Source organism: Thermothelomyces heterothallicus (assembly GCF_042370625.1).
Source record: "Thermothelomyces heterothallicus CBS 202.75 unplaced genomic scaffold P884_scaffold_16, whole genome shotgun sequence".
In the NCBI taxonomy this organism is placed as follows: Eukaryota; Fungi; Ascomycota; class Sordariomycetes; order Sordariales; family Chaetomiaceae; genus Thermothelomyces; species Thermothelomyces heterothallicus.
In genome coordinates this window covers 583,698-606,760 of record NW_027192577.1, presented here as the reverse complement: position 1 = coordinate 606,760, position 23,063 = coordinate 583,698, and the positions used below count along the sequence as shown (strand labels likewise).

The 23,063-nt window shown below is 57.2% G+C and overlaps 7 protein-coding genes across 7 annotated transcripts in view; 3 read left to right on the top strand and 4 right to left on the bottom strand.

The window, feature by feature from the left end:
- Positions 1 to 1,868: 1,868 nt before the first annotated feature.
- On the top strand, positions 1,869 to 3,865 carry P884DRAFT_300941 (DHS-like NAD/FAD-binding domain-containing protein; the record flags this gene model as incomplete). Its single annotated transcript, XM_069444820.1, has 2 exons — positions 1,869 to 2,154; positions 2,244 to 3,865. The coding sequence occupies 2 exons, from the start codon at positions 1,869 to 1,871 to the stop codon at positions 3,863 to 3,865; spliced, it is 1,908 nt and encodes a 635-aa protein (XP_069296449.1).
- Positions 3,866 to 4,781: 916 nt separating this feature from the next.
- On the bottom strand, positions 4,782 to 8,070 carry P884DRAFT_278701 (kinase-like domain-containing protein; the record flags this gene model as incomplete). Its single annotated transcript, XM_069443218.1, has 3 exons — positions 4,782 to 6,439; positions 6,557 to 7,394; positions 7,471 to 8,070. 3 exons carry the CDS (start codon positions 8,068 to 8,070, stop codon positions 4,782 to 4,784), a joined length of 3,096 nt encoding a protein of 1,031 aa, XP_069296448.1.
- Positions 8,071 to 9,154: 1,084 nt separating this feature from the next.
- P884DRAFT_203958 (aminotransferase) lies at positions 9,155 to 10,504 on the top strand (the record flags this gene model as incomplete). Its single annotated transcript, XM_069438535.1, has 2 exons — positions 9,155 to 9,389; positions 9,495 to 10,504. 2 exons carry the CDS (start codon positions 9,155 to 9,157, stop codon positions 10,502 to 10,504), a joined length of 1,245 nt encoding a protein of 414 aa, XP_069296447.1.
- A 214-nt stretch (positions 10,505 to 10,718) lies between these two features.
- P884DRAFT_330696 (ESSS subunit of NADH:ubiquinone oxidoreductase-domain-containing protein) lies at positions 10,719 to 11,642 on the bottom strand. Its single transcript, XM_069445697.1, has 2 exons — positions 11,330 to 11,642; positions 10,719 to 11,145 (listed from the first exon to the last, which is right to left on the bottom strand). The coding sequence occupies exons 1-2, from the start codon at positions 11,632 to 11,634 to the stop codon at positions 11,067 to 11,069; spliced, it is 384 nt and encodes a 127-aa protein (XP_069296446.1). The 5' UTR covers positions 11,635 to 11,642; the 3' UTR covers positions 10,719 to 11,066.
- Positions 11,643 to 12,374: 732 nt separating this feature from the next.
- P884DRAFT_270865 (ribonuclease H-like domain-containing protein) lies at positions 12,375 to 15,920 on the bottom strand (the record flags this gene model as incomplete). Its single annotated transcript, XM_069442388.1, has 5 exons — positions 12,375 to 12,676; positions 12,772 to 13,927; positions 14,004 to 14,242; positions 14,308 to 15,581; positions 15,643 to 15,920. 5 exons carry the CDS (start codon positions 15,918 to 15,920, stop codon positions 12,375 to 12,377), a joined length of 3,249 nt encoding a protein of 1,082 aa, XP_069296445.1.
- A 4,190-nt stretch (positions 15,921 to 20,110) lies between these two features.
- P884DRAFT_300935 (phospholipid methyltransferase-domain-containing protein) lies at positions 20,111 to 20,967 on the bottom strand (the record flags this gene model as incomplete). Its single annotated transcript, XM_069444819.1, has 4 exons — positions 20,111 to 20,637; positions 20,698 to 20,714; positions 20,772 to 20,811; positions 20,901 to 20,967. 4 exons carry the CDS (start codon positions 20,965 to 20,967, stop codon positions 20,111 to 20,113), a joined length of 651 nt encoding a protein of 216 aa, XP_069296444.1.
- A 428-nt stretch (positions 20,968 to 21,395) lies between these two features.
- P884DRAFT_293077 (S-adenosyl-L-methionine-dependent methyltransferase) overlaps positions 21,396 to 23,063 on the top strand; it is a 2,347-nt gene continuing 679 nt past the window's right edge. The window contains exons 1-2 of the mRNA XM_069444200.1: positions 21,396 to 22,688; positions 22,742 to 23,048. Of these exons, the coding sequence (XP_069296443.1) occupies positions 21,592 to 22,688; positions 22,742 to 23,048 (1,404 nt within the window). The 5' untranslated portion in view covers positions 21,396 to 21,591. The remainder of the gene's footprint in view (positions 22,689 to 22,741; positions 23,049 to 23,063) is intronic.

The window sequence follows — 23,063 nt, the reverse complement described above, 5'->3', positions numbered from 1 at the left end:
GACATCGGGTCACCAAACAATGAGCGCCGTCTGGCTTTTTGCATTCGCTTCTACGGATGTGCGGACGGAATCGTCTTCTTTTATAACTTTTCTGGCTTGATATGGACCCGAATCCCGAATATGCTTTTTAGATCCAGCAGCGCCCGACGTATGCTGTAGTACTGTATGTACTGTACATCCGTTCGTACACGGGACTTTTCGAGGTTTTCCTCACTCATTGGATCAGTCTCACAACGGAACGGGCATCTTGTCTCCACTGTCTGTCTGTCATTCTGTTGCTGCTGTCGCCGAGTATCATGGCTGCGAACATTTGGTACTTTCGGCCAACAAAAACACCCATCGAATGCATTCGCGTTGTGCGAACGGTCTCTCAGTTATGTACGGATTATTTCCGCGACGGACAAAACCAACCGTTGGAGCTTGATTCCAGACTGGCTCTGATAGATAGGTATGCATCTTGATCGGCCCACCCCCCTGCTAAGAATAACACCGGACGCCAACGGCGCGTCGCAATGTGGGCGCATTTGTGTGGTTGCAGGAGTCAAGGGACGGCCAAGGTGAGGGAGGTTAGCGCGGCCAGGAATGCAGCGATCCGGAGCAGATAGGCATTAGTTATTTACGCAGAGTGCGAAGTACTCGGTGGGGGATCCTACTGATGTAGTTATGCCAATACATACCAGAAGCTCCTGTTGCCCGATTTGTGCTTCGTATGTACGGTACTGTACTGTACATACCTCGGTTCGCCGACCCTGTGGAGCTTCGAGCACATCATGGGCCTATGCGCTTGACACAAAGTGAACGCAGCAACTTATCATCTCGTAGTATCATGCCCGATTACATATCTAAGTGACCTTGCCAGTCCAGATGGTCTACCGCCGTGCTGCTGAATTAACTTTTAATGAGAATATAACCAAGATGCTGAAGCGTGTTAGGCCTCCTGCCGACCTGGAGTCGTGACGCAATTTGTATGCCTCGCGTTGCCGTGTTTCAGCGTTTTACTCCCTACCTTGGATGCCAATTCATTCATCACTGCCTTAACTGGGTTACAAAAACTAGCCCAGGCAGGAATACATACATATATACACTGAAACTCAACTTCCCTGTGGGATGCAAACTAAAACTACTTGACCCCGAACCAGATCCTGCCTTCTGCCACCCCCATATACCCTCTCTTCCTTCCCTCCCAACTGTGGTACGATAACTATCCCCCCCACTAAACTGCTCTTCATTATTAGAACATGCCGGCAAGACCGGGAAAAGAAACAGTGCATGGATTGGGGATCCGGGGCGCCCTTGTTCGCTGAAGAAGCCGCACACCTCACCTAATTAACTATCCGTACAGTGGTCGAGCCCGGCACTGCCGTTGATTCAACACAGGCCATTTCCTCGATTTCGAGTTGCACTTTTTGTTCCCGGATCGCCACCAGCAGCACCACAACCACGAACCACTTACCTTTACCTGCCAAGCCACTTGACCACTCGAACCACCGTCGGCCAATTCCTGCAGTTCCTCTTTCTTTGTCTTTTCCCTTCTTGAACTACAACCAGTTTCTTCAGCCCCCAGAGCGACTGGATTGCACTTTGACTCTCTGCATCTATTTCCGAGCAGGCGTGCGCGTTCTCGGCCGCTGATTTAGCGCTTCGTCTTGTTTCCCCATTGGCGCGTCGTTGTCTCTCTCTCTCTCTCTCTCTCTCTCTCTCTCTCGCTTTTTTTTCATCTCTCTCTTTTCATCTCTCTCTCACACTCTCACCAGCCCACAGCGGTCCCTCCCTCGTCTTTTCTTTGTCTGCCTCTCCTTTTCACAACGCCGGTCGCCCAGCCTGACAAAAAGGCACGACAACGCTACTTCATTCGCACCGTTTAACAAATGGATCCCTCGCGCCGCGCCTCGAGCAAAAATAATAGCTCAGGCAATGGTGCTACCACTACCAGGAAGCCCAGCACGCGAGTGAAGAACGTGGTAGACTACGATGAGAAGCGGGCCTTTGTAGAACTCAGCAGCGAAGAGGTCGATGGCGAGCAAAACGACGTCTCCAATCCGGGCTTGAATGAGCTCGAGGAGCGCGTCAACGACCTCAGCGAGTCGTGGGAGACCGAGTCGCTGTTCCAGGATGCCTTGGAAGACTTGGCCGAGGATCGCTTCTTCACCGACGGTGAGTTTCAACTCACAGGACTGGACTCTTGTTGTCCTTAAGGTGTCAGTCACATACAAGACACGGAATCGCACTAACACGCATCGCAGATCCCGAGGCCTGCACTCCAGACGAGGCCACCAAGTTTCGGCAGCTTCTGCGCTCGGTTGGTCCCGCCGTCTTTTGCGAGAGGACTATCGGGTCCGGCCTCATCACCGCCAAGAAGCTGCTCACTGCCTTTGGCATCCGCCCGCCCGCCTTTCTCGAGGGCGCCGATGATGAGGCCTACTACTCGTTGCTAAGCCTCGCTCTCAGCCGAGAGCTGTCCAAGCGGGCCAAGCTGCCCAAGTACAACACCATTGACGACGCGGTTGAGCTGCTCAAAAACTCGAATAACATCATCGTCCTGACCGGCGCCGGCATCTCCACCTCGCTCGGCATTCCCGACTTCCGCTCCAAGGGCACTGGTCTCTACTCCAAACTCGAGCACCTTGGCCTCAACGACCCGCAAGAGGTCTTTGACATCGCCGTTTTCCGCCAGGATCCCACCATCTTCTACTCGGTCGCGCGCGACATCCTTCCAAGCCACGACCGCTTCTCACCCACGCACGCCTTCATCGCGCTTCTCCAGGAAAAAGGCAAGCTCCTGACCAACTACTCCCAAAACATCGACAACCTCGAAGCCAAAGCCGGCATCCGCCCCGACAAGCTCGTGCAGTGCCACGGCTCCTTTGCCACGGCCTCGTGCGTCAAGTGCGGCCATAAAGTCCCCGGCGAGTCCCTCTTCCCCGAGATCAAGGCCGGCGAGATCCCGCGCTGCCGCAAGTGCGCCCAGGGCAACCGCACCACCACCAACAGCAGCGGGGGCTCCCGCAAGCGCAAGGTCCAGCGCGACGGCACCGACAAGAAGCCGCGCCGGCGCCCGGGCGACTACGATAGCAACTCGGACTCGGAATTCGACAGTTCCATGACGACGCCGACCAATTGGACCTGGTGCGGCGTCATGAAGCCCGACATCACCTTCTTCGGCGAGCCGCTGCCCGACGAGTTCTCGCGCCGCCTGACCGAGCACGACCGCGACCTCGTCGACCTGGTCATCGTCATCGGCACCTCTCTCAAGGTCGCCCCCGTCAGCGAGGTCGTGCCCTTCCTGCCGCCGCATATCCCGCAAATCTACATTAGCCGCACGCCCGTGTCGCATGTCAACTTTGACATTGATCTCCTCGGTGACTGCGATGTCGTCGTTGCCGAGCTCTGCCGCAGGGCTGGATGGGAGCTGAAGCACGAGATGATACCGGAAGGGCAGGTGGTCGAGACGAAGCTGGCAGAGGGCTGGAGCAGCCGCCATATTTTTACGCAGGTGTGGCCGCCCAAGCCGGCAGAGCAGGAAAACGGGGGCATCAGAGATGAGACCGCGGGGAGTGAGGCGGTGGGTAAGGAAGAGAAGAGAAAGGAGGAAAAGACGGAGGGAGAGAAGAGGGAGGAGAGGAGAGAAAGGAGGGAGAAGAAGGCGATGGAAGCGGCTGCGGCTGCGGAAGCAGCGGCGGCTGAAGCGGCAGAGGCGGCCGAGGCGGCGGCGGCGGCGGCGACGACGACGACGACAACAACAACAACAACAACGGCGACGGCGACGGCAACGATGACGATGACGACGACGACGACGACGGAGGCGGGGTCGGAAACGACATCGGCAAAGTCACCAGAGTCAGAAGCCGTGGCACGCCAACGCTAGTGGAGGCATATCAGTCCGACTGTCTGCTCCCTCACTGTTTGTTGGTCGTTGGATTGACGCCTTGCTCTTCCTTTCTGCCTTCCCCCTTTTCCCACCCCTCCTGCTCTCTTACCTCCTCAAGAGACATTGCATGATACCCTGTTTTGTCTTTTTTCCCTTTCCTTTCCTATTCCTCTTGCCCGCCCCAAGTTCTCTTGGACCCCATTATTTGTGAAGGTCTTCACCCGTGTCGGTGATGGACATCTCGGCCAGGCCGTATGCTAGCTTCGGCACATTGACCCAAGCGGTCCTTGTTTTTCTTTCATGTTGGAGGACAAATTCTTGTTAGCTAAGCTCTAAGAGGTGAGGACTCTATTTTTCCTCCTTGTCCCTCCCTCACTTGTTGTGTCAGACGCGTCTACACCTGTCAGGGGAGGATTCCCGCGAAGCTGCGGTAGAGCGGCTCGGGTGGCGACATCGATTGATATCGGGATTTTCCCCAAATCAGAAAGGTCAGGCAAAGATGATCTGGAATGGTCGGCTGTACAATAGAATGAGAGTCAGGCTTGATGTCAGCTTTTCTCCTTTCTTTCCTCTTCTGCGTCATCTAATGAAGCTGGTGCCATGGCCCTGCAGGTCCGCTTCCCTTGATCCCAGTGAAGGATTATTATCAGTGCATATTCCAAATAAAGTTGGACTTCAGGTGCTTGAGTTGTATTCACTCCTTCTCCCACCGTAGACCATCCATCAACCTTGCCGCCTGCGTCTGACAGACTTGTTAGGTCAGTTCATTTTGAGTTGATGCAAAGATACGTGTCGGCTTGACAATTCACATTGTCGGAGACAGACATAGATCGTGCGATGACGGGGTCAACGCGGTCGAGCAACCAACACTCACGCATCAGTTTCTTTCCTCTTGTCCTTGTTCTCTCTCTCCCTACAACAGACTTTCGTATTTATCCAATCCCGTCTTTTGGCTTTGTCCCTGTCCCTGTCCCTGTCCGTGCCCTTGCCACTGACTCTGCTGCTGCTGCTGCTGCTGCTGCTGCTGCTGCTGTGCCAACCCGCTCATGCCCATGCCCATGCCCATACCCATCATGCTGTTCATGCTCATGCTGTTTCCCGTGTTGGTGGTTTGCAGAGCCGTATTCATGCTGCCCATACCCATGCCCATGCCCATGCCCGAGCCCATGCTTGAACCGGAGGAACCCGTCTTGTTCGCGGTGGTGCTCAATGATCCAAGGCTGTTCATTCCTCCCAGCCCGCTAAACGCCGGCTTTGATGCGCCGGGTGGCGGTGCAAGGCTGAAGCTGGAGAGGCTGGATGTCGCGCCGGAGTTGCCAGCGCTCGGCGGAGGCGGAAGAGAGAAGGAGGAGGCGCGGTTTTGGTTCTGTTGTTGCTGTTGCTGCTGCTGCTGCTGCTGCTGCTGCTGACCCAGGGACAGCGAGGCAAAGGCGGATGTGGGTGATTGTTGTTGTTGTTGGTGGTGGGGAGCGAGCGGGGAGGACCATAGACTGCTGGTGTTGGTGTTGCTGCTGCTCGATGCGGCTGTTGTTGTGCTGGTGGCGGCACCCCAGTTGATGGATGTTGTTTGAGGAGTGGGTGACGCTGGTGATAGCGTGCTCGTCTTTGGGGTGGGCTGGAGAGGTTGCGAGAACTGCGTGGTCGTGGGAGCCATAGGTTGGAAGCTTGACAGATCGGGTGTGACCGACCTGAAGCCGGCCTGCTGAGCTTTCCCAGCACCTAGCTTGTCGGCTGAAGCGCCAGGGGAAGTTGCAGGGGGGGTTGACCAAGAGAAGGCGACCGTCGGCGTCGATTTCCTACTGCTGCCCGTTGGAGAGGTGACGGCTGCGCTTGACCCCATGCTCTCCCACCCGGAGTCCAAGGGATTCGCAGAAACCCCGCCCGTCCCCCCTTTGACAAGAGACTCGAAGTCTGCCTCGGTCGGCCCGTTTCCATCGAACGATGAGCCGGCCACGGGGCCAAAAGACATGAAATCGTCCTTGAGAGCCGAGCCGTTGGCATTGCCGCCCGCCAGCTCTTGCAGCTTCCTCGTCTGCTCCTCCTCCACTCTGCTCGATAGACTCTTGATGAGTTCCATGAAGGCTTGAAATTGCTTCAAGTCCAGAAGCGGTCCTAGACTCATGCTCCACAAGACGGGCAGTATGTCCAGGGCGACAAAGTCGGCGTCAGCCACTCTGCCAACGACCTGGAGGACCTTAAGAGCTGCCATCATGACGGCAGGCTCTTTGGTCTTGATCGCTTTAATCAGAGGCACAATCTTCTCTTGCATTGTGAACTTGTCCAACGCGGTAGAGGAAGTTGCTTTCTTCTTCTGCGGGCCGAGGCCGTCCAGCCCGTCGTCACCATCCGGGTCGTTGGAGCCTCCGCAAAGGGTGACAAAGGCCTGCAGACCCCTGACCTTGATGGCGAGACTGTTTGTTCTGCTGAAGATGGTTGCGATGACGGGGAATAGCTCGTTTTTGATGGTGCTAAAGTCCAGCTGAGGCAGCACCGACGGGAGGCTTCTCAGGGCTGCGTCGACCAGTGAGGGGGTGGACGATTCCAGGGCGGTAAAAATGATAGGTAGAATATCTGGGAGAGCTTGTCAGCCGTGATTCTCGAGCTAGCCACCCCTTCTCTCCTTCTCTCTCTCTCTCTCTCTCTCTCTCTCTCTCTCTCTCTCTCTCTCTCTCTCTCTCTCGTACGTACCATCCTTGAACTCTTTGCCCCCGCAGTTTTCGCCGATGATGGCGAGTTGCTCTATCACCACCATCAAGCCAGCGTCTCGAGCAGGGTCCTTCTCCTGGGTCTGTTTCGCGTTGGCGACAAAGATCTCCTTCAGCCTCGGTCGTACTCTGTCATTAAACGCCCTTCTCCCGGACGGCAGGAGCTCGATGATCTTGAAGACATTGTGCAGGATCAGTGAGACGAGCTCCTTGTCCTTCAACTCGTCAAGAAGAGCGGGCAGCAATTTCTTTTCCATGACGGACTTTGGGAACGAAGGCAGGACCTTGATCAGGCCTCTGAGGAACTGCGACTTTTCGTTTGGTGTCTTGGCAGGGAATGCATCGAGAAAACGGATGGTGGACACGAGGATGTTGTTGAAGAACTCGCTTTGCTGAAACTCGCTGGCCGTCATCCGCTGAGCGGGCCGTCGGGTGATGAGCCTGGGGAGCACATGGTTTGTGAGTTCCTTCGGCAGCGGGCGGGAAGAGAGGAAGTTGTTGCTCGAGCTGGGGGTGGTCTGCGACGACTGGAAGAGGCGCTGATACGCGGACAGGCTGCCGTTGCACGACAGGGGCGATTTGTGAGGAGAGTTGTAGAGCGAGATGATCAGCAGCCCCAAGCTGAACATATCGGCGGGCGCGGTCAGGTTGTTGTCCATGACAAAGTCGGGAGACGTGTAGTCGAGATTCAGCTGGACGGTGCGCGGCAGGGTCGGAGTGTGTCTCAGAAGCTCCCGGAGATTGATGGGCTGAATGGAGCTGTGGGAGGTCGAGTTGTCTACCGGGCCGCAGAATGCCAGGCCGCTGAGCTTCCAGTCCGACTATGACAGGTCAGCACGATTCGTCTTCCCCCGTCCCAGCGGTGATGGCACGATGACACGAAGCGGAGGTCCCTGCCTTTGCGTTGATCAGGATGGCATCGGGGGTGAGGTTGCCGTGCACGATGCCGGCATTCTCGTGCAGAAACTCGAGCGCCTTGCTCACTTGAAGCAAACCCTTTTGTATCTCGAGCTCGTCGATCTCGATCTCCCGTCGCCTGCGGTTTCCGTCGGCGTCCTCAGTCACGTATCGGCTCGCCCTGGCCCCTGCCCCACGCCTCTCCTGATCGTCCTTCTCTTGTAGGAGCCCCGAGAGAGACGCGGTCACGGCCTCGGCGACGAATTGCAGACCCCCGCCCCGGGTCTCCTCAACCGGCTCGACCACCTCCAGGATGCCCGGGTGCCGCAGCTTAGCGATGGCCGAAGCCTCCTTCTTCAAGCGTTCGACGACGGCTTCGACGGCCTTCTTGAACTCGGCGACCTCGGCGCGATTCATGCCACTGCGGTGGACATCGAGCGACTTCTTGTCGAAGACGAAGACGGAGCACTCCTTGCCCGTCTTCTTGTTCTTGGCCGGGTAGATCTTCCATGGTCCGGCGGTCGACGTGAGGTTGGGCGAGATGGCGTAGTTGGATGAGATGTTTGTCGACGAGATCGACTTGAGCGCGTTGGCAAACATGGCAGGCTACGTACGGGTCACGGGGATATCATCGCGGTCGGTCGTATGGGGTCGGGCGACGCTGAATTGAATGACCTGTTCGATTGTCTGCGCCACGAAACTGCGGCCCCTCCCAACATCCACTTGCGCAGGCGACTGTGCAGGCCCCAAACAAGGTTGGCGGTGCCCTTCAACAGATGCCGTTTGCGAGGGCCGGATTCAATGTGGATATGCGTTTGTCGGGGTCGGTGGATGCGCCTTGGATTGTTGGGTTGCGACGCATCATCTACCCTCTGGTTTCCCCAAGTCGGTACAGACATCTTTGATAAGGATAGCTTTCAATTACTGTGTGGTGACAGGGGAGCGAGCCGCGATAACAGGGGAGTGCGCTGTCAGTTTAGCGAGCTACCCCGCAGTCTGCTTGCCAACCGGACAACGGAGCATTGCGAGGCGCGCTACTAGAAAAAACAGTGCTTGCCGCGGATATATCCTGGACCTAATACGGAGTACAGAGTAACTAGTACCTGACCTTTCTCGGGCACCTCCTCCGTCCGTACCTTGCAAGTTTTCGTACCTATGGAGGAAGGAAAAAGAAAAGGCCAAGAACCTGACAGATACCCGAGTGTCTCTCGCTACTGGGACAGCAGAAACCCTGATGCAGACAAATTGGCTATGAAACAGCTCGGAACTTGATTGGGGAGAGAAAAAAAAAAGCCACATTTCGGATCAGGGCGACAACCAAAGAATCGCATTCAGTCGGCTTGCCACGGTTGATCGGTGTGCCCGCCTGTCGGGGGCTATTTGTAGTACGGATCCGTTACGGAGGAGTACTCCACCGCCGAAGCTCCCGTTCCTGCCAGGGTCCTGGGGGACCAGACCTGAGTGATTGGACCAGCTCGCCTCAATCGCGCCCTCCGATCGCGCTCCGAGAATTGTCCTGTACCAGCCAGTTTCCGACTTCACCATCCGCGTGCTGCAGGGTTTCATAAGTAGCCCTCACCCGCCCCAAAGTCGAACATTCGCCCGCCGCGCCCGCCCTTCCCTTGTGCATGGTCGCCGAGACAGCCAATTGGCTCTTTTCCAGACTCCAACGGCCGCCGAAAAAATGATGCGGCGACTCATCCCACGATGCGCTCCTCGCGCGACCGCCTTCCTCGCACCGCGGCGCTCGCCCCTCGGGCTGCTCCAAGCCGCTCGCCAGTACAGCGCCAGCCCGGCGGCGGCGGCACCACAGACCAAGCTGCAGGACATTGACCCGGCGCAGCTGGTGCTCAACACGACCCCGAACCCCAAGCCGCTCAAGAAGCCCGAGGATCTGGTCTTTGGGCGCAACTTCACAGGTTGGTTATGCTCCCCGCCCCTTGAGGCTTCCAATATGATTAGGCGGGACAGAACTCATGCGCTGACGCGGATTGGTCCGTTTCCTTCTTTCTCCTCCTCTCCAGACCACATGCTCACCATCGAGTGGGACCAGGCGACGGGCTGGCAGAAGCCGCACATCACGCCCTACCAGAACCTGTCGCTCGACCCGGCCAGCTGCGTCTTCCACTACGCCTTTGAGTGCTTCGAGGGCCTCAAGGCCTACAAGGACAAGGAGGGCCGGGTGCGGCTCTTCCGCCCGGACAAGAACATGGAGCGGTTCAACAAGTCGGCCGCCCGCATCGCCCTCCCCACCTTCAACTCGGCCGCCCTGATCGACCTGATCGCCCGCTTCGCCAAGCTCGAGAGCCGCTTCATCCCCGAGGAGCGCGGCTACTCGCTGTACCTGCGGCCGACCATGATCGGCACGCAAAAGACGCTCGGCGTCGGCCCGCCCGGGTCCGCCCTCCTCTTCGTCATCGCCTCCCCCGTCGGGCCGTACTACCCGACCGGCTTCAAGGCCGTCTCGCTCGAGGCGACCGACTACGCCGTGCGCGCCTGGCCCGGCGGCGTCGGCGACAAGAAGCTGGGCGCCAACTACGCCCCCTGCATCGTGCCCCAGCGCGAGGCCATGAGCCGCGGCTTCCAGCAGAACCTGTGGCTGTTCGGCGAGGACGAGTACGTGACCGAGGTCGGCACCATGAACTTCTTCGTCGCCGTCCGGAACAAGCAGACGGGCCGCAAGGAGCTCCTCACCGCCCCGCTCGACGGCACCATCCTCGAGGGCGTCACCCGCGACTCGGTCCTCTCGCTCGCCCGCGAGCGGCTCGCCCCCGAGGGCTGGGACATCATCGAGCGCAAGTTCACCATGAGGGAGCTGGACGAGGCCGCCGCCGAGGGCCGCCTGATCGAGGCCTTCGGCGCCGGCACCGCCGCCATCGTGAGCCCCGTCCGCGCCATCAGCTGGCGGGGCAAGCTGGTCAACTGCGGGCTGAAGGATCACGAGGAGTCGGGCGAGATCGCCACCAAGATGAAGAACTGGATCGAGGCGCGGCAGTACGGCGATGACGCTCACGAGTGGAGCTACGTCTGTTAGGAAAGGCGCGAAAAAGGCGGGGCACCTGGATATTCTCTTTCTTTCTTTCTTTTTTTTTTTTTTTTAAAGATGGGAACATTCAAAAGGAAATGGAGATGCTTTCTATATAGGTTAGCGCGGGAGTCATTTTGAGAACCGGTTGAATTTCTTCCGTCTTTTGGCAACCCACCGATGCCAGTTCTGGATGATAATAAACAAGAAATTAAGACTGGGGCCAAAAGTGGCCAAAAATTGTCCGAGAGAGTTCAATCTCGATTCAAACACGCCCTGCCTCCAGACGACAGCAGCACCTTTCTATCCCGTCTGAAAAGATGGTCTAGCTGGATCGCGTGCCAGTCTCCCTGATGGAACTCGACGGTGACGGCAACGAACGATAAGGAAACATAAGAAGTAACCCATGTATATCCCATCTATGCGTGCATATGTGTATGCATTTGCATGCCACGTCCGTCTGCCTTATCCCAGGGGCATCCTCTCCTGCCCTTTCTTCCAACTGTTGACAGAGAAGGTAACCTCCTCCTCCCGCTCCCTTCCCTAAGCTTTTTTCCCTCCAAAAACAAATCTATTTCTTCTCGGGATCCTCCAGGATCCCCTCGGCCTCCAACCTCCTCCTCGCCTCTTCCAAAGCCCAAGTCTGGATCCTGTTTCCCCGTCCGCATTAGCCCGGCCACTCCCCCTTCCAAAAAAAAAAAAAAAAAAAAAAAAAAAAAAAAAAAAAAAAAAAAAAAAAAAAAAAACTTGGGGGAGGGGCGGGTATGGGGAAGAGAGGTAAAAAAAACAGGGAGAAAAAACAGATTGGTAAAACCTAAGAGGAAAATGACGTACGAGGTATCAGGCTTCCAGGCATACGCAATGGCAAACACGATCAGGCTGCCCCAGAAGCCGTAGATGAAGGGCCCCTCCCAGCCCTCGTTCTGGTACTTCTCGCCCGGGCGCACGCCCCAGAGCCAGCCCGAGGGCGGGTCGTACTGCATGCCGCCGCCGCCGGCGCGGCGCGGGGTCGTGGAGAAGTGGCGGAGGCGCGCGGGGGCGAGGGCCGTTGTCGTCGTCGTCGTCGTGCCGGCGGCGGATGAGGGGGAGGCCGCGGCGATGCGCGCGGCGAGACGGGCACTTGGGCGGAGGGCCGACATTTTTTTTTGGGGGGTGTTTTCTAATATTTTATTAATCCTCTCCCTTTTTTTTTTGCTCTCCGGTTCACTTTTCGTTCTTAATTGCTCTCTCTGGTGCTGTCTGAGCCCTTTTTTCTCGCTTTGATCGGTCTGAGGTGGTTTCCGGTGATTCGGTTGGACGTCGGCGGTGCTCGATTGGAGGCTGCGCACTCGGCCCTTTGCTTGCACCAAAGAATTGGCGGGTGCCTGGGCTCCGAGTGTGAGTGGGGAGGGTTTTGTGATGCCGGGGCGAGCGACGTTTCGCTTTGGTGATGACGGTTCCGGCGTCGGTCGGCGGCTGTTGAGCTGGAGCTTGCGCGAGTTGGCTGTGACTGGCTCGGCCTGGCATGTCAGACAGAGTGCCGAGGTCACGTGAGTGAGCTGCCTGTCCTTCCTGGAAATTCCAAACCCTAACCCGCGTATGGACGTGACGGTCTGCTGCTCAAACGCCCCTGAGCAACTTTCTCGTTTCGCGCAGTTTCCGGTGACATCAACATCCTCACAAACCTCATGATTACCGTCACCCAGCTCAAGAAAAAAAAATAAATCACTCGCTGGTTTCGTTATCTAGCACTAATTCCTGTGGATACCTCAATCTGGAAAGACCGAAAAAGAACAAAAAAATCCTCGAATTCCGCCGTGCTTCATCTTTCGTTTCATCATATTCAGCCCGGTGATTCAGAAGCTGTGCCACGAAGGCGGCACACAGCGCCCACACCTCGTTAGATGTAATACATGGTGTCCTTGAGCCTGTCGTGGACCTTACGCCTGGACACGCTCGACTGCTCACTCGAAGCCAGGGACTGGACGCCTTCGAACAGCTCGCTCTTATGGATGCGCGCGCGGGCGGCGACCAGGTCGGCATAGTACGCTGGCGGGCAGATGCTGACAGCCTTGGTGGCGCGGCCGTACGCGTAGCACATGTTGTGCGTCAGCGTCTCGAGCGCGTCGGCGGCATTGGGCCCGAATTTGTGCCGGAAGATCTCGTCAAGCAGGACTGTGTAGTGGGCCGGACGAGCCGTGCCTGTGGTCCAGTTAGCTTTGTGAGCTGGCTACGATGTACTTGTCCGTACGGGAAGAAAAAGAAGGAAAGAAAGAAAGAAAAATACGATTACTCACCCTGGAGAGATGCGTGGGCCTGGAGGAAAAAGTCCCAGTAGCGTACATTGGTGACGCCGCGGTCGACGACGGTTCCCTCCTTCGGACTCTTGGACCTGGGGTGGATGTGGTTGCGGTCGGTTGGGTAGAACCGGGTCTGGTGCCGTTTTACCGACACTATGAGGGACAGGCGCGGCTGCGCGTTCGGTCTTGCTGGGTACGTCTCCTGGCAGGCCTGGCGAATGTTGGGCAGCTCCTTTTCAAGCACCATGCTGAACTGCCCCTCGGAAACACCATCACGGAAGATGACGATGTTCTCGGGCAGGCGATTGCTGTTGTGTTTCTGCCATAACCTGAGGCGGTCTTTGAAGTGAGCAATGAACTGGCCCTCGTCCGTCTTCCCTCCGACTTGCTCAACCCGGGATTTATTCTCCCAGGTCACGGCAGGCCACTGAGCGAGGCTGTTGTCAACACTGGCCACCAGACCAACCAGACTGGGCGCGTTATCGCCAGCGCCGCCGGGTAGGTTAGTAGGGTGAGTGACGTCGTAACCGACAAACATGGTTTTGTCCACCAGCCCGGTCTCGTCTCGGACCCTGTGGTTGATGCCGCCAAATTTCAGGTTCACCTTCAGACCGACATTGGCAAAGTACCCCTTTTGTCCTTGTGCCTTGGTAAGCATTTCCTGTCGGACACAGACGGTAGTGATGCCGTATTCAACATCACCTAGCTTCTTGACAATGTTATACGTAGTGGCATCTTTGTCTGGAAGAAGTACTAGGATGAACTCCGGTTGAGGCTTCTGCTTGGATATGGTTCGGAAGGCATTTCGCAAGTCTTCTTCGCTCGTGCCAGCCGTTTGGTAGCCGTTTGCGGGGACAGGTTGCGTATTCATGGCGATGCCCATGTCGTTATTCAGGAATCGGGCAAAGTCTCCAACCGCAGATTTGATGGTCCCAAAATCGATGGGCGGGGGCGCCTTTCCGATTACGAGGAACGCCCAGTTTGCGATACGCCTTCCGGATTTGCAGACCTTGACCCCCTTCATGAGCCAGCCTCCATTCTCCGGAGTGACCCGCTCAATTGAGTTCCCTTTCAAGTAGCCGACAGCAGGAGGGGGTAGCTCGCGGCCGTTGACCGTGATGAGATGCTTGTCGACTGTGATGCCAAACTTATCCTTTTTACACCGTTAGCATACACATACCCGTCTTTGGAATGAAGGCTGACCGATGGTCAGGAGAAAGGCGACTCACGAGCAGCTTGTTGTTGTCCAGGCCTAGTAACTCCCTTGCCGACGTGGTGACCGACAGTGCGTTCTCGGGAGGTGGGCGGCATGCGAACCTGATCATCGCATCTTGCTCTTGGGGTGACAGCCTCGCCTTGAGCGGCTGACCAGGGAGTAGGGTGCAGAACTCGGCCAGGATATAGATCGGTTTGCCGGCTGTTCCGACATTGATTAACGGCAGACCAGGGTCCGCACGGATGCCGTATCCTAGGGGGAACATGTGGGATTAACATGCCTGCTCGGCGACAATGTTGGGGGGGGAGGCTACTCACTGGCTTTGTAATAGTCTGCCACCAGCACCATAGTATCAAAAGAGAGTCCAGCGGGTGGCTTCGCTCCAGGGTCCTTAGGCTTCCGGAGATAGAACCTTACCGTAGCCGGGGTCCCGAAACGAAACCCGCTCTCCGTGAATTCGGGCTTCTGGTCTTCCTCCTTGCCATCCTTCGTGGTGGCCAAGCCCGCCATGCCTCGTTGGATCTTGAAGAACTCGCCTGGTCTCTCACCAGGAACCTTGCACTCGATGCGCGACTTGGCAAGGAACTTGTTCAAGCCGTCAAGGGTCCGCAAAGCGTGGTTGGGGCGCTGTTGCGGCAAGTGTAAGTTCGCGAGCCCACACTTTTGGAATAGCTCGTCTAACTTGACCGCTTTGCGAAACACAGCATGCGTAACGTTGGTGTTGAGCAGCAACCGGCCGGTTGCTGGGCGGACGCTCTGGACGTAGCCGCGCAAGATCTCGATCCGAGAGTCAGGTGGCATTGATGCCTGGTCTTTTCTTGCTTGGTCAATAGCAAAGAACCGGCTGCTGCCGATAGCAGCAGTGTTGAGGTTGGCTCTTGCGGTGTGACCCAACACTATGCCGAGTGCGTCAATCTCTTCGGGGAACTTGGGGAAGACGCCGTCGTTCTTGTCCTCGAGCGACCGCACGTAGTCCATCAAACCAGCGATGTTGATGGATGAGGGCCCGTCGAAGCGGACATACCAGGTCTCTGGGTTGCGCCCGGGTTCGGCGAGCTCGACCTGCATGAGCCCGTCTGGCGGGACCTGCAGCTTCTCCGTCGTCACGAGCTGCTGCTTGTACTCGGTCGCGATCGCGGGCTCGCCGGGCAGCCGGTCCAGGGCAAGTTTGATGACCTCGGACAGTTTCTTGCCCTTGGCCTCTCTGGCGTCCTTGGGAGCATTCGATTGTTGCCCGCTGGCCTGCTTTGGCTTGCCCTTTGCCTTCTTGCTTGCGGATTCCTGCTGTTTGCTCAGGGCATCATCTTGCTCCTTTGTCAGCTTTTTGGAGATGACTCTGAGGTCGTACCGGTACACGGCGCCAAGCTTTAGGTTCACGTTGAAATAATTTGCCCAGAGGACGACAGGATTGCCGCCGGTGCCGAAGCCGGGTCGCTTAGGCATGGAGATGGTGCCGAGGGATAGGTCGGCCATCTTGGACTCCAGCTCACTAGCGCCGGTCGTCCGGGACTGGATTCCGTGCTTCTCGATCCAGCGGTCCTCGAGCTCCGTGACGGCAGCATCAGGGGCCGGAATGCTCGGGCCAGCACCACTGGAAGAAAGAATATTACCATCACGGAGCGGCGGTCGGGACTCTCCAGGAGCTCACTTACAGGAAGACATCTGGGCCGGAGCCACCATAGCCACCACGCCCTCCGCGGCCGCCACCTCCTCGACCTCCTCGAAAGTCACCGCGGCCACCACGTCCTCCACGAAACTCACCACCACCACCACCGCGACCGCCTCGGTAGCCGTCCCCGCCTCCGCGGCCGCCGCCCGGGTACCCACCACGGCCCCCTCCGCCGCGGAAGCCCTCGCCGGCTTGGCCGCCGCGACCGCCACGGCCGCCTCCTCTGCCGCCACCATAACCACGGCCACGGCTATCGGACATGGTGTTTCAGTGATGGGGCGTCTCAAAGAGAAGGTTGGATATGCTGAGCTCGCTGATTCTGGATGGCGCTATATCAAAAGAATGAAATAAGAGAGTAGAATAAGGAACAAAGGAAAAGGAAGAGAGACCGAGGGGGTGGTAGATGGATCGGTGTTGCAACTGTAGATATGATAATTGCTGTCGGCACTCCTCGGTGTGCCGACCAGCGATGGTTTGCACGCGGCGCTGTTTGCAGATCTTCCAAATGGCAACGATGCGGTTATTGATGAAGCTGGTGAGAGTACCTAGTAGGTAGGCAGCGTAGGTCTCGAAGGTAGTAGGTATGGTAAGGCCAGGTAGTTTGTGAAATGCCAGAGAGATTGCGGGCTGCACGCGCTAGTGACGCGTCAAGCAATGAGGGGAGTATGTGCGCGTTGCTATTACAAAGAGTTGCAACGAGCCATAGGGAAAGCGATGAGAATGGAAGGGGGTCGAGGCCAAAGATGTAAGAATGGCCAGGGCGGGAGAGGAGAAGAGGTCGAACTGTGCAAAGAGAAGAAGAGGGGGAGGGGGAGGGGGAGGGGGGGGTGGATGACGATGTAGTGAGGCCCGTGCTAAAATAGGTAGCTAAACTAGTTTGTGCAATGAGACGAAATTGTGACTGGCGGATTGCCCTGAGCCTTGAGTGACTGTTTGCTCGAGACGCGGTTTGAATGAAAATTGTAAGCGGCAAGCTCAGGAGAGCCTCAGCCGCTGTTGTTTTCCGACTTGGGAAAGTGTGGTGGACAGGACCAAGTATGGTTGCTGGGAAACCGTAGTACACTCCGTAAGATGCTTTACACACATTTAAATTCCTACTAGAAGAAACCCTTTGCAACCCCCCACCTATATAAGGAGAAGAAGAAAAAGGAAGAAGGAATGGGTGGATTGCTTCGATTGAGTCAGCCTTGTGAGGTGACCAACAAGAGACCAACAAGAGACCAACAAGAGACCAACAAGAGATATGCTGAGTTCCATGCAGTGATTCAGGCATCAACAAGCCAACCCGCCTGCTACACCTGGCTTCAGTGCGTGTCCTTGGTGACACAAATGTAACCTACTCCGCAAGGTGGCGCCTCTAATCCGTACACTACCATGTAGAGTAACTGAGGTAGTGTATTTGATACCGCCTGTGTGGAAAAATGGTGGTGGAAAGGCTGGGACAGGGCAGAAGGAACCCTCTCTTTGCTCTGTAATACTATAATAGTAATAAGTAGCACATAATCCGTACACTGCGCAGTCCATGGACCCCCGGAACCCTGGTGTCTTGGCAGGGAATGGGGGCGGCCAGCCGAGATTTCTTATCAGGACATGAATAGATGAACACTGCTGTAGGCTCCAGCTTTACATGTAGTACCAATACACCCGAGCTTATCTGAAGAGTTTGTGTAGATTTCAGAACCCGAAACCCGGTTTTACCAAACCTGGGAAAGTACGCGGTTGAATTTCAGCATCGCGCTGGAGGAAGAGTGTGCTGCAGTACGTTCTGTAGTCTGCATTAGGCATACCGCATACGCGAAGTGCTGCGGGTCTCATGTTCCAAGCCCGGTCGCCCAATATCCTTCCCTATTTACACTACTGCTCTCTGTTTTGCAACCCGAGGCTCTATTGTTGACCTTGCTCGGCGCGGCCGCGACCGGCATCACGCGCCTGCTTCCCCGGTAGTTATCTTGCGGCCTGCCAAGCACGAACCAGCAATAACTAACTATCGGGACCTCTTGTGTGTCTAACAGCACTGAACAAACGCAACGCAGGAGACACATTACACTATAACACCGACAATGAACACCTCATATGTGCAGTAATTTGCTGGCCGACAACGGGCCTGGGTGGGTGGTTGCTCCTTAATTTTCTTTCTTTCTTTCTTTCTTTTTTTCTTTCTTTCTTTCTTTCTTTCTTTCTTTCTTTCTTTCTTTCTTTCTTTCTTTCTTTCTTTCTTTCTTTCTTTTTTTTTTTTTTCCGAATGATGTTTCGCCTGCCCACTCTCACAAGGCACCCAAAGAGCTTGTCACGGTTGAACGCATTGAAATCGCTCTAGATCCCTTACGGAGCGCCGAGCTCTCACCACAACTTAGACCTCGCCAGCGAGACCTCAGAGATGTCGTTGGAACCGTAACCTGGGTCTGGCCCGACGATGTTCAGCTAGACATCAAGCCTTTGTGAGGCAAGAAGCTAGGTTATGTCTCTTCAAGCTCGGCGTGTCAGGCCACGACTTGGTTGTCACCTGTTTATGTGGATTTTGGCGAGAGTGTCAACAGATCTGTTGACTAGCGATGACATTCAGACCTCTATCTAGAAACGGGTTCCCGTTTGACTCTACGCTGAGCGGTATCAGTCTCAAGAGGTCGGTCCGGGGAACATGTCATGTTCTCCCCCCCCCCCCCCCCAAAACACATTTTCTGAGTGCGTCGAGGTCCTCGCCCTCCTAGCTCTCCATCTTTGTAACGCCATCTGCATTCTTCACTCTCAGAAAAGCCTTGTCGTCTTCATCATCACTCTCCATCTTCACGTCCTCATCTTTCTTCACCTCGACATCCACCCAACATCCGATCTGAGTGTCGTCTTTGCTCTCCGTTTTGATCTCGTCTCTATTCCCCTCTCCCCCCCTTTTTTTTAACACTCTCATCCGTCTTTATCTCGATCTTGACCCACCCGCCGTCTTCCGTTTCGGCGTCATCTTGAACCTCCGTCTTCACCTTGAAGAACCCATCTTCTTCGTCGTCATCGTTGTCTCCGCCGCGGTCTATCTCGCCGCCGTCCTCGTCGTCCCGCTTCGCCCTCGGCCGGACGCGCCCCGCCGCCCGCTGTGGTGCCGGTCGCGCCGGAAGTAAAGGCGGCGGGCGCACCGGGCTACCCGCCGGCAGGCTGAGCGCCTCCCACTGCATCTGCTCGATTGCGCGCCGGCATCATGGCGGGCGCAAAAGAGGGACGGCAGCCCCCGGGGGTCGTGGGGGCCGTGGCTGCGTTGCTGTTGCTGTTGCTACCCGTGACGACGGGGCAGGGGACGCCCTGATTGCTGCTCCTCCAGTGGTCTGACAGGACGGACTACGTGGGTCCAACGATCACTAGATGCGGACTTTGAGCATGATGAGGAGCTACCCTTCACACCCAAGTGAGCAGTAGCAACAAGGGTAAGCCTTGGTGTTTGGACAATGCCAGAGGCAGATTCAAGGGCAGGATATGGCAAGGAAAGCTCATAAGTTTGGAAGAGCACATGGAAAACCGATTTTGGCCAACTTACTTACCTACCTGCCTAGTTGTCTAACGGCACTGTATCCAAGGGGTTGATTTGTTGCAGCTGACAAACCCTCGATGCGTGAGTTGCAGTATACATTGAGCGACGCAACATGACTTCCGAGCGACGCATCATCATGCATCGGGACACTTGGTGCGTTCTTAGAGCACCGCAAAACATTGGGATGGGTCATCCAAACAAAGCTTGAGCATATGATATTGCAGCCAAAGCCACTTAGTTGACGGGCACCTCTGTCTCGACTCCTACGCCAATGCCCAAGACAAGACTCTCACAGCCCTTCACCAGCACTGGCAGGCAACTCTGGATGACGGCGTCGCCGTCACTCATGCATCTCGAAGGCCGGCTTGAAACCACACCGACAGCCGCGACGACCTCTTCTCCCGCAGCAACGCCTTCCTCGCCATACAGGCAGATACGCCACATGCTCCGTGCCCCGTATGCCCTGCAGATCCATGTTCTATCCTAGACCCTCTTCGATTCACATAAACCCGAGAAAAGGGGGGTCTTCATTGCAATGCATGTAGACAAGTCGGGTCGAGTAGAGTGTATTATATATTCCATATACCTGTCTGCGTCTACCTGGTTTTGGCTTGTTGGGCCAGTTGATGACCAACGACATCGGACGGAGCTACCTCGAACCCTCGGTGTGGCCGATCCTCTGCCGGGTGCCTCGTGCACCACAACCACCGTCGTTGAGGGGAGAGCCTCGTTGGATACCGTCGGCAAGATTCGAGTTGTCGGGTTGGGTCTCGCTTCGCTGGGCCAGGTCTCGGGCCTGCCCAATGCTGGCCATGGCGTGGACCAGATCGCGAGCACGCGGCGTGCACCCGTTTAGCTGACATGTGGCCGGATCGCGCCATGGCCCTTGCACTTCTCCCATTCGTCGCGCCGGAACCGGCTAAGATGCGTGGCTTGCTCAGAGCTCCTTCTTGCTCTCGTACGGCTTCCCGTCGGCCTTGGCCCTCTCCTTGTCCCGCTTAGCGTAGATGCTAGCGGTGAAGGGATTCTCGAACTGAATGGCCACCAGGTAGACGATCAGGACGTGCAGGGTAAGGAGAATGCCCGCCGGCTTTCCGTACAGAATGGCGCTGCCCAGGAAGCTCATGGTCGAGCCATAGTACATCGGGGCGTTGGTGATGTTGAACGGGAAACCCGTCACAATGTCATCCATCAGGATCCCGAAATAGTCGCCCAGGAAAGTCCCCGTGATGCCCAGCCGCCAGGTCGAGGAAATGACAAAGAGGTTGCCCACGCCCAACAGCGCGTACGCGGCGTACTGGGCGAGCGGGCCCTCGAGGGCGGGGTGCGACGGCTGGTCACGCAGGGCACGCTCGTAGAGGAAGTCACGGAGGAGGCCGAGCGAGAAGATGGCTATGGCGAGGGCGTAGCATGCTCTTTGGCTGTTGCCGCCGAAGGCACGAGTCAGGAACCTGGTGCGGTACTCTGCCAGCGAGTTAGACACCGGATATGGACCGGATCAAGGAGGGCGGAAGGGGGACGAACCTCTGCGGGCGACAATGCTACAGACCAGCAGGTTAGCAGCGTCGTACGCAGCCCATGGCCGTGATGACACTCACTTCCAAAAGGTCGGGTTAAAGGCGATGGAAGCGGCCGAGACTGCGGTGCGGTCAGCCAATTCCCCGGTTTGCCCCAACTGTAATCCGTATATCGGCTGTCGGACCCGCATAGCTCTCGGTGCGACGTACCATAGAAGCTCCGCTGATTGAAGTCGACGAACTCCAACAGCTCAGAGAGAGAGGCGGGGAGAGACATTTGGCCCAGATGCAGAATCTGTATTTCGTGCAGAGCGTGAGAGCGTGATGGAAGAGAGCGTGGTGGTGTACGGAGTAGCGTGGCACAAAGAGATGGCTCGACAGGCGAAAACACAGATGCAGACCTCGGCCGGAGGAAGCTTTGGAAAATTCGCGAGACGGTGTGCGGGACGTCATCGCAACCCCCATGCCCGAAAGGGGCCCCACGGCGCACCCGAACATGGAAAGGCAGCGCAACCGGCAAAGCGAGCCCGAGCTGCCGCCTGGCTTCGCCCCACCGGCGGAAGGGAAGGTACCGGGGGACCAGGGGTAGCTCTCCCCCTGCTTGCGGCGCCCAAGCTCCTGGAGTGTCGCATCTGCAAACGAATTCGCCCAATCGCATGACAAGAGACCACCTTGCATCGTTGAAACGGATCTACTACTCCGTACATAGTATGTAATCTGTTCAACGGATCCGTCCTCCGTCCTCCGTCCTCCGTACAATAGCGCTTTTTTATATTCTTTGATCTTTTTTATCTTCCATCTTTCCCTTCTTTTCATCCGATCCCTTTTTTGTGGCGGCTTCAATTCGTCCATCCAAAGCCAATGAGCCCAACCAGACGGCCCAGTCAGCTCGTCGGCCGCAATGGCTCCTAAGAAAGCATCCTCGTCATCCAAAAAGAGCACCGCCAAGGTGCCCGCCAACGACTCCTCCCCCACCATCTCCACCGCCACCTCCACCTCCACCAAAGAATCCTTCGAGGCCGACCTGCGCGCGCTCGCGGCCAAAGCCCGCAACGAGACCTTTGCCAACCGCGCGCGCGCCCAGGCCCGCATCTACCTCTGGTCCGCCACCCTCCTCACCCTGCTCGCCCTCTCCTCAGTCGTATCCCAGCTCGCGCTGTCCCCGGTCTATGGCTCCATCCCGTCGGCGAGATGGCACGCGAAACTGCTCATGGCCGCCTGCTTCGTCGGCTGGTCGTCCAACCTGTTGCTCGACCGAACGCTGCCCTTCCGGCCGGAGCACCTGCTGCCCGTGATCGCCCTGTGGACGCCCGCGGTGCACTTCTTCCTGGGCTCGGTCAGCAGCTCGCTGACGGCGGCCTGGGGCCCGCTCGTGACGGAGGCGCTGACGCTGTTCCCGCTGGTCGGCGTGTCGGCCGCGTGCGTTGCCACCTCGCTGGACGGGGCGGACCTGTCGGCCCTGCCCGGGTGGCTGGCCGACGCCGCGCCGGGCCTGGGCTCGTACGCCTTCTTCAGTGCGGCCGAGAAGGTCTCGGGGGGTCTGGTGCAGCGTTTCGTGGGCACGTCGCTGCTGACCACGAGGACGGGGCTGGAGGTGGTTCTGGGCGCCCTGTACGCGCTGGTCGCGCCGTCCAAACTGCTGCTGCTCGCCCTGCCGGCCGTGTTGCACACGGCGCTCTTCAACACGCACGTGCCGACCTCGACGGCGCTTGCGAGGCTCAACAGCGGCCTCGCGGAGACGGGATACGTGGTGCTGGATAGGGCCGAGTCGGTCACAGGCTATGTCTCGGTCATCGACAGTCCCAAGGAGGGTTACCGCCTATTACGATGCGACCACAGCCTGCTGGGCGGCGAGTGGGTCAAGCTCATCGGGCAAGGGCGGCTCAAGGGTAATCAGGTGGCCGAGCCGGTCTACAGCGTGTTTGCCATGCTGGAAGCAGTCAGGCTGGTCAAGACGCCCGAGCCGATCGTTGACAGCGAGGCGAAGGCCCTCGTGATGTAAAGCTTCCCCCTTCCCGATTCCCTCGGAATGTATGCTAATGGTCTCTCAGCGGACTCGGCGTTGGCACCACACCGGCTGCCCTCGTGGCCCACGGCATCGACACCACCGTGGTAGAGCTCGACCCCGTAGTGCACAAGTTCGCTTCCCAGTACTTCCACCTCCCTAGCAACCACACTGCCGTGATCGAAGACGCAGTCACCTACACCTCGCGGCAGGCAGCCGACGAGGCCGCACCCCGCTATGACTACATCATTCACGACGTGTTCACGGGCGGCGCCGAACCCATTTCCCTCTTTACTTACGAGTTCCTGCAGGACCTGCACTCTCTTCTCAAACCCAACGGTGTGATCGCGATTGTAAGCAGCCCCCCC

Bases quoted from the DNA above. Each gene is read 5' to 3' on its own strand.
- P884DRAFT_330696 (XM_069445697.1), bottom strand. From the start codon at position 11,634: ATGTCGGCCCTCCGCCCAAGTGCCCGTCTCGCCGCGCGCATCGCCGCG. The intron at 11,146-11,329 runs GTACGTCATTTT...ACGGGGAAACAG, and splicing joins GCCTGGAAGCCTGATACCTC to GATCCAGACTTGGGCTTTGG.